Below are 9,168 nucleotides of genomic sequence, written 5' to 3'. Positions count from 1 at the left end.
AAGGAGATCGGCTGATGACTCCACTAGTTTTCGTGATGAATATAGTACGTAGCAGGAGTTCCAAAATAATGAAACATGCAAATGCAAGGCTCCTTTGACAGGATGTCACAATGGGAGAAAGGTAGAAAGCGATTTGAGCCGGAAGATATGAAAGCACGGGAACATCCAGATTTTTTTTTTAAGATAAAAAACCAAACTGACTCTATTTGACCACGAGACACGGTAGTAGCGCACGCAAAAAAAAATGTAATTTGGTATACTGTGTGTAAACCAAAATTACCTTTCGCTGCAGGCAACGAAGAATTCCGTTAATAATAGTCCACTGTTATGAACACAGTACCACGAGTCCACGACCAAACCAGCACATGGGCTGATGCTGTGGGCCCCTATCTCAGACGGCGCTAACCTCGCTAACACCGATCACCAAGGGCAGGACCCACCAGGCAGAGACACGACCGCCCATTCCCTAACGGTGACGGTGACGGCACGCTCGCTCCACCGCTGGGAACACGCCCAGACGGATCAAACGGGCCCTTCGCTCCCTCGATTCCACGAACACAGACGCGAACCCTGCCGTGAGCGAAGCAACCCGTGCACGCTCCCGAATTCCGATGCACTCGTCAGGCTCGAGCGCACAGGCCAGATCGCAACCCTACGCCACACCGCAGGCCACACCGAATCGATCTGCACCCAAACGCCACCAGCAAAAATACTCCCATGCAGACCCAAAAGCAGCATCCGATATTCCGATCCCGGCAAAAACAATTCTTCCAGAAAGAAAGAGATTATTTTCCCGCAACCCAATCCTGCTCCCGAAATTCCTAATCTTTTAATCCGTGTTTTTCCTAGCGGCCGTCCCCCGGAGCAGTAATGAAGCGGAGGAGGAAAAGGAGAAAACGAAAAAGCGCCGAGGAAAACAACGCACCAGCGCCAGCAGGGAGCAGGCGCACATCAACAACTCATCTACGACGCGCGTTACTACGCATCATCAGGAAAGGAGGATGCAGGCGATGCGTGTGATTACGAGCGGGTGAGCGAGCAGGCGGGGGGGTGCAAAAATCCGAGGAGGAAAAGTCCGCGAGAATCTCCGGGCCGCCCTCCCCACGCCCCGTCAAAAATCCAATCTTGACGCCTCCCTGGGCGAGCCCAGACTGTTCCAAAGTTTTGTGCCTCTGTGATGCGGGATTTGTTGTCAGTTGGTTGGTCGCCTCTGGTGATGGGATGAGCCCCGCCTGCCTGATCCGCTGTTGATCCCGCTCCAGCTTTTGGTTCGGTTTCTTGGAGAGATTTTCTCTGTCTCTCACTCTCTCCTGGATTGCGCTTGGTGTGGTTGGTTGCTTCTGCTGTGTGTTTGGCTCGATCGGGATGGGGGCGTGGGCCGATTCGCCACCACCACATCTACGCGTCCTCTTTTTTATTGCCTCCGCAGTGGGATTTGCTTTCGCGTTGTTGTGAGCTATTTCCGCAAATCGTCTAGGGCTGGCCGAGGCGCCGTGTGTTCTCGCGCACTTTACTCTTCCTATTCCCTCCCCTTCGCCCCCAGATCGAATCCACCGCTTCCCCGCCGCGTCCGGGCGTCGATTCGAGCTGCGCCGCCGCCGGTTCCGCCGCAAAATCGCGCCTAGGTAAGGTTGCCCGCTCAGATTCGTGGGGTTTCGCTGCGGATTTGGTTTGGATTTTGGGGGATTCCTGATCTGGTTTCGGTGTCCGCAGGGTTTGTTCCATGAACGCGTGAGGTAGATTTGGAGGGGAGGGGTTTCTCTTGTCTGGCCGCCGTTGGGAAGGCTCCGACCAGCCAGCCATGTCTCAAATCCAGAGCTTCTCGCGGAGCAACTGCGTGCTCCTCGCCGTGCTGTGTGGGAAGCACGCCGAGAAGCGTGTGACGGCAGCGAAGTCCGGGCCGGAGGCGAAGCGGCTGCGGCCGTCGTACCCGTTCCCTGAGCTTAGCTCGGTCGGGAGATTGGAGGTCAGTTGGTGCTGTTCTCGCTTGAGTGTGGTGATGGTATGTTTTCTGCTCCCCTCTGTGTGTGAGCTGAATGAGGGGGCTTTCAAATGCAGGTGCACACTCTGTTCAATCCTACTCCCGAGCAGTTCCTTGAGGCGCAGCGAGTGGTGCAGCCCAACTTCTTGTACATCCAGGGGGAGCAGCTCGAGGATGAGAAGGAGATTGGCTCGCTTGTGTGGGGGGACGCCGACGTCTCCGATCCACAGGCGTTTAGCACTCTCATTAGCCCACCATTCCCCACGATAGTAAGCTCTGGGCATTTCTAAAGTGTGTGCCGTTGTTATTACTTGTTAGTCAAAGGGTGATGGCAGCTTGTAGTGCATTTGGCTGTTAATTGAACGGCAAATGCCAGTATGGGAAAACATCGACTATGCCAGTATGTTTATTTCATTATTGCATTTCACAACAATTGCCTATTGCTTGAACAAGGAGGCTGATTGTCTGAAAGTACCCATGTCACAACTACTTGAGTAAGCTTCGTGCTCTGATGCTGAATCCAGTTCTGAATAATTCGATACAAAAATAATAATTTCCGACCATACCACCCATCTTACTATAAAATGTTTCATTTGGATAATGGAAATACATATGGAAAAAACCCTGTATCCGGCAATAGAAAAGTTTCTTCATGTGCTTTGCAGATGCATATAGAACGTGTATTGTATGTTACCTTTTTCATGTCCTGATATATTCTTTATATTGCCACGTCCCAAATTCTTTAGATACTTCGCAGATGCATATGGAACGTGTATTGTACGTTACCTTTGACATGCCCTGATATATTGTTTATATTGCCACGTGGTCCAAATTCTTTGATTTTAATGGTTGCTTATAAACCTGATACTTTTGGAATGTGTATTGTACATTACCTAAGATTTTTATTGTACATTACTTTAGTCATGTCCTGATATACTCTTGACACAGGTTTATCTGGAAGTTCCTATTGGTGAAAAACTTGCCCAAGCAGTTCATTCGAAGGTAGACAGTTTTCCTGTACAATAATCACATCTCTTGAACAACTAGAATATTACTCCCTCAGTCCCTCCAGTCGCAAAAGACTGACATCTTTGGTTCCATGCGGTCAACCTATCAACTTATTTATCATTAATCAATTTGTGTACATTGATTGAGCATTTAAAAATGGTATGTAGATTTATCTCAAAAAGACTTTCATACTTATAATTTTGCTATGATTTGTAGTTATACTGTAGTAGAATTACTAGCCAAAGTTCTGCTGGACACTATCAATGTCTAAAATCGAACTCTTTTGTTACTTGGTATTTGGCCACTTCCCATAGCATCATGTTTGCACGTTTCATGGATTTTGGTTTTGCTTTGGTTAGTTTGGCGACAATGTCATGCTGCTGCTAGCTTGTTTCTACAAATCTGTTTCCTACCATTTTTCATCCTTATGTTTCCTTACATCTAAACAAGTTGTTAAGTGCCACACGTTCGTAATTTGTTGTTTGAAGGAAAACCAATTTTGTTGTTTATGTAGCTTTGCAAATGGTGATATTATTTTATTTCAGGGGATCCCGTATGTAATATACTGGAGAAATTCATTCTCATCTTATGCAGCATCTCATTTTCGCCATGCACTGATGTCAGTAATTCAAAGGTATTCCCTCTCCCTCTTCAATTAGATCCACACAAGTAGAAACATTACTAATTTGCTCTTGCTTGGATGCAGTTCGGTGAGCCATACATGGGATGCTTTTCAGCTTGCTCATGCATCATTCCGTTTATATTGTGTAAGAAACAATCATGTGCAAAGTGTTAAACTTGGTCCTCGTCTCCTGGGGGATGCTCCAAAAATAAATATAAGTGCACCTGAGACTGAGACTGTTGATGAAGAAGGTTCTTCTGAAGTGACCCCGGCTATAAAAATATATGATGAAGAAATCACCATGAAATTACTTCTCTGTGGAGTGCCATGCACCTTGGTAAGCTTTTATATTTATGTCCAAACATTATTCCTTATGTTAGTTCCAATGCAAACTAATGATTATCTTTTTTACTCTCCTGTAGGATCCTTGTTTATTGGGCTCTTTAGAAGACGGTCTGAATGCACTTCTGAATATTGAAGTATGGACAAGAATTCTAGCTCAACAGTCTCTGTTGTGTTGAAACTTTTTTTTTATGGCAAGGACAGATAATTCTTCAGTCTTAGCATTGTATTGAGTACACTCCATAGTCGATAAACTTGTTTAGAAAACTGTTTCTCATTAGATGTGATATTTTTTTTAGTGTATGTACCAGTAATTTAGAAATATGGCAATGTTATGCTCTTATTGCAATACCCATGACAATTATTCACTGATTTACATGATATTTTCTGAAGGAGCCTAAAATAAAAAATCAAATTAGATGTGCAATGCAAAGGCACATCGCATATGTGCACTACTAGATGAGCAGTGTCGTCGATATTTATCAATGAAAATTATAGAACATCATTCGCAAGATGCATTATTTCGTCCCTTACTTGGTCTATTTCTATTAGTCAGACCACAATTTTTAGATACATAACTGTGAGCTGGGAATCAAAGACTTCTTTTCTTGTTCAAAGGATGCTGACACATAAAACAACCATGCAAATATTAGATGTTCCATGTTAAATTCTTATATAAATTGTATGGAACATCTGATTTTTCTATTCTTCTGTTGCTTGAAGAGCTCATGTTATGGTTGGTTTTCTTTTCACAGATTCGTGGGAGCAAACTGCAGAACCGAATCAGGTACCTTGGATTGCTGTCTGTTATAGTTCTAGTTCTTTTTATCTTTATATTGATGACTCTGAGCTATTAACCAAATTCGGTTGGAATGCTGTCATGCACTAATGTATTGGTAGTTCATACTCAATTCTGTAGATGTGTATTATTCTTTTCAATTCATGATAAGAAAATGACAATGGTATGGCTAGAAACAGAATATCATTTACTGGAAAAATTAAGGAGTGTGAGCCTTCATTGATAAAACCATTGTATTAAGAAATGAGCCTTCATATAAATACTACTATCTATCTTCTGCATGTTACCTGATATTTTATTGTGTTAAGGAACTTAAAGTTGTTGTTTACTGCCAATGTGCCTTTGCCGTAGATTGTTTTCGTTACCGGAGACTGATTTGTTGTTTCTCCTGTCTGGCAGTGCCTCTCCGCCACCTCTTGAAGCCGCATCATTACCACGTGGGATGGTTACTATGCGCTGTGATATCAGTACCTGCAGTTCTTCCCATGTGTCACTTCTCGTTTCTGGTAGTGCACAAACTTGTTTTGATGACCAGGTACATATTCCTCAGACCTTGGACATGTCCTTTTGCTCCTGCTGCAATGTAATATGGTGCTCATCTGTCCATGCAGCTTCTAGAGAGCCACATCAAGAATGAAATCATTGAGAAGAGCCAGCTAGTCCGTGCTCTCTCAAATAATGAGGATAAGTTATCATCAAGTGAGCCTTTAACTTCCATGTCCACGGCTTGTGGGGCTTCTACTTTTGAAGTTTGGATGACCCTACCTAAGTGGGCAGCGCAGGTTAGATTACAACACTTGCTGCATATAATATGCATTGCTTAGAATTTCCTGATCCGTCGATGTGCGTTTTTATCATATAAATTTCACTTGTATGAAGTTCTAGTGCTTACATACATATTGAATGAGTATTTGTCATCTTGAACTTAATTTTCTTCTTTGAATGTCTAGGTTCTGAAGCATTTAGCACCAGAAATATCATACAGAAGCTTGGTTGCGCTTGGAATTGGTTGTATAAATGGTACTCCTGTTGCTTCATTTGAGAGGCGAGATGCAGACCGCCTTCTTTTCTTCTGCTCAAGTCAGAGCAAAGATTTGGCTAATGAAAATGGTCCATATTTTCATCTGCCAAGATGGTCAGCCTCCCTTACCAAGGACAGAACTAAGGTGGCTTCAGAATCAAGACCAAATCTTTTGGGTGTGAATGGAGTTTTGGAAGACAAGAAACATCTGACGGAAGGGCCTTCCTCGTTCCCATCCTCCCAGGCTAAATTGAAGCCTGCAACTATGAGGCCCATTCCTCACTCTCGAAAGCAACAAATGCATCCATTCATGGGTTTACCTGAAACTGGCCTTCATGATACTAGTCTGGTTAAGCCAAGCTTGCCAGCTGCGCCACCTGTGAAGCATAGTTTAGTATCCTCTGCTCCAACTACACACAGAAAATCAACATCGGGGCCATCTCATACTCCATCAGTGATTCAACTGAATCCTCTGCCAATGAAGAAACATGGATGTGATAGGTTGCCTATCCAAGTATGCTCTGAGGTACGCATCTTGAACCTTCATGAATCATGCACGATGATATAATTCTGTACAACTACATAATTAGGCTAAATGATCTGTTGTTTACTACCTTTTTAGGAGGACTTCTTGAAGGATGTCATGCAGTTTTTAATTCAGCGGGGTCACAATCGACTTGTACCTCATGGAGGACTTGCTGAATTTCCTGATGCAATCCTTAATGCCAAGCGCCTTGATCTCTATAACTTGTACAAAGAGGTAATTCTTCACACCTTTTTTTTCGGTGAAATAAGGAGGTCGAAAAAAACATGTATTATTGGCTTGTTTCCTAATAAAGATTTTGATTATCTTTTAGGTGGTATCTAGAGGTGGATTTTATGTGGGCAATGGCATAAATTGGAAGGGTCAAGTATTCTCAAAGATGCGCAACCATACTGCAACAAATAGAATGACTGTATGTATATACTGTTCGGTTCTTTGATACTTTTTTCCACCGTCTGATCCTGCCTTTAGGTTCATCCTGAAGGACAGGGTTAACTTGAGTTCTAATTGTATGCACTTTTTACCTTATTGATCTAGTCAAATGTTAACTGAGTTCTAATTGTACGCGCTTCTTTTTATATACATTTAGGGTGTAGGGAACACACTGAAAAGGCACTATGAAACATACTTGTTGGAATATGAGTTAGCGCATGATGATGTGGATGGCGAATGCTGCTTACTTTGTCACAGGTTCGATGGCATATTCTTTCAACCTATCTGCTTCAATACCCATATTGTCATGATTGAATCTAAGACCTTTTTTTTATGTAATTGCAGTAGCGCACCTGGAGATTGGGTGAACTGTGGTTTGTGCGGTGAATGGGCCCACTTCGGTTGTGACAGACGACAAGGACTAGGCACTTTCAAGGTAAAAAAGAATAGAATTTCACCATGCTACCCTTTCCTAATGTCACTAGCTTGATTTCACGTTCTGCCATTTCCTTTTTCCAGGATTACGCGAAGACAGATGGACTGGAATACATCTGCCCCCACTGTAGTCTAGCAAACTACAAGAAGAAGCCACCGCCGCCAAAAGTAGCTAACGGTTTTGCAAATACCGCCTCTGTATCAAGAAATGTTTAATTTTCTTCTTAGTTTTTCTTTTCTTTTTTGGCCCCATGTTACTGGGAGCAGAATCATTAGAATAGAGGATAGGCTGATGGAAAGAGGGGAAAGTACCTTGAAGCTATGTAGTGTTTGATCTGTATCATCCCATTAATTTAGTGGCTATGAGGTTTATATAGCATGTAACAACTGACAACATAGGCAAGTTCCTACAGTAGTTGTTGGTTAGATACTTAGATGTGGTATAAGCTTCTGTTTATGTATCTCGCTGTGTCTATATAGATGCGGGCATGCAGTAGTTGTTTCCTTTGCTAGGTTTTCCTGAAACAATTTGATGGAAGGAACAGTCCTGGAAAATTTGCATAGACAATTTGCCTGGCTTGCATCCACACCTTCTGTTAAATCAGACCTAAAAGAACTGGGGCAAATTTGCAATAAGGGCCTGTTTGGATCCAAGGGCTAAATTTTAGCTCTGCACTTTTAGCTCAAAATTTAGCTCTTGGGATCCAAACAGGAGGGCTAAAAGTGATAAATAGCTAAAATTTTGGAGCTAAATTTTAGCCCCCAAAGAAGGAGCTAAAAGTGAACCTGGACCACAAATTCCACCCCTGCCCCCTTTCCTCTCTCCTCGACCTCCGTGCCTTGCCCCTCCTGCACTTTCTCTCTCCTCCGCCTCCGGCGCCGCCCGAGCTTGCCTCCTCCGGCCGGCCGCGCCGCCTCCGCCCGACCGCCTCCTCCGGCCCCGCCGCCTCCGGCGCCGCCCGAGCTCGCGCGGACGAGAGGCGGGAGGAGCTGGAGCGCCGGATTTTGGATCTCGCTGCTGCTGCTGCTGGTGGTAGTAGGAGTGAGGAGGGAGGGCAAATCAGTCATTGTTTGATGATGACTAAAATTTAGCCCATGGATCCAAACACCCCAGCAAAACTAAATTTTAGGGGCTAAATTTTAGGCTAAAATTTAGCCCGTGAACTTTGGATCTAAACACCACCTAAGATTTCGACTGGACTCGTTTTTGTCGCGCTTCCTGATATTGGACCCAAATTAGGTAGGCGGTGATCTCGCTATCACTAGCATCACCTTGCAGGCAGGCGGTGATCTCGTTGCCGTGGCTGGTGGCTCAATCGCGCCGGCACTGTCCACCGCCGCTTAAGACAACTGTATCCTCAAGTCTAACTTATCGTTCGTCTCTAACTCCGACACATGGCAACTCGTAGCTACTAGTTGCAATTGCAAAACGGGCGTTTTCTGTCAATTTTGCATGGAAAAATTGGACCCATATCATCAAAAAACTAATCTTTAGATATATATCATAAAAAAATTAATTGAACATATTTACCTTCAAAAGATGATCTATTGTGTGGATCCTTGCCTCGCCAGGCAAGGCTAGCGGTTTGCTAGAGCTTCGAGCTTGCTTTGCCAGCAAGCATGCCCGGCTGGGCAAGGATTTCCTTGCTTAGGTAGGAGTGCCGATTCCACTCTCCTGCGCTGGTAAGGTTTGCTTGCTCGCAAGATGAATGTGAGATGAGCACAAGATATCACGAATACGTACTTATTGCCATCAAATCGAGGTCCGCTCTGGGGCTGCCGAATCGAGCCTCGCTGCTACCAAATTGGACTTCGCACTGGCCGAATTGGGTCTCGCCACCGCAGAATTGGACCTTGCTGCCATCAAATCAGACTCGTTGCAGTCGAATCGCACTCCGTCGCCATCGATGGATCACTCCACCGTCGATTTGGATGCTAGGAAGGCGAGCGGGTGAGGCGAGACTATCGACAGCGAGGGATCCAA

The 9,168-nt window shown here is 44.4% G+C and overlaps 1 protein-coding gene across 1 annotated transcript; it reads left to right on the top strand.

The window, feature by feature from the left end:
- The first annotated feature begins 552 nt into the window (after positions 1-552).
- On the top strand, positions 553-7,645 carry LOC117842445 (AT-rich interactive domain-containing protein 4). The gene is made up of 16 exons (XM_034722909.2): positions 553-1,625; positions 1,714-1,966; positions 2,059-2,250; positions 2,930-2,983; positions 3,535-3,623; positions 3,696-3,948; positions 4,034-4,090; positions 4,709-4,740; positions 5,152-5,287; positions 5,364-5,534; positions 5,703-6,299; positions 6,396-6,533; positions 6,631-6,729; positions 6,907-7,007; positions 7,095-7,185; positions 7,269-7,645. Exons 2-16 carry the CDS (start codon positions 1,802-1,804, stop codon positions 7,398-7,400), a joined length of 2,307 nt encoding a protein of 768 aa, XP_034578800.1. The 5' UTR covers positions 553-1,625; positions 1,714-1,801; the 3' UTR covers positions 7,401-7,645.
- Positions 7,646-9,168: the final 1,523 nt, after the last annotated feature.

Source organism: Setaria viridis, chromosome 2 (assembly GCF_005286985.2).
Source record: "Setaria viridis chromosome 2, Setaria_viridis_v4.0, whole genome shotgun sequence".
Classification (NCBI taxonomy): domain Eukaryota; kingdom Viridiplantae; phylum Streptophyta; class Magnoliopsida; order Poales; family Poaceae; genus Setaria; species Setaria viridis.
Note: the sequence above shows the minus strand (reverse complement) of the source record. Positions and strands in the feature narration are given on the sequence as shown.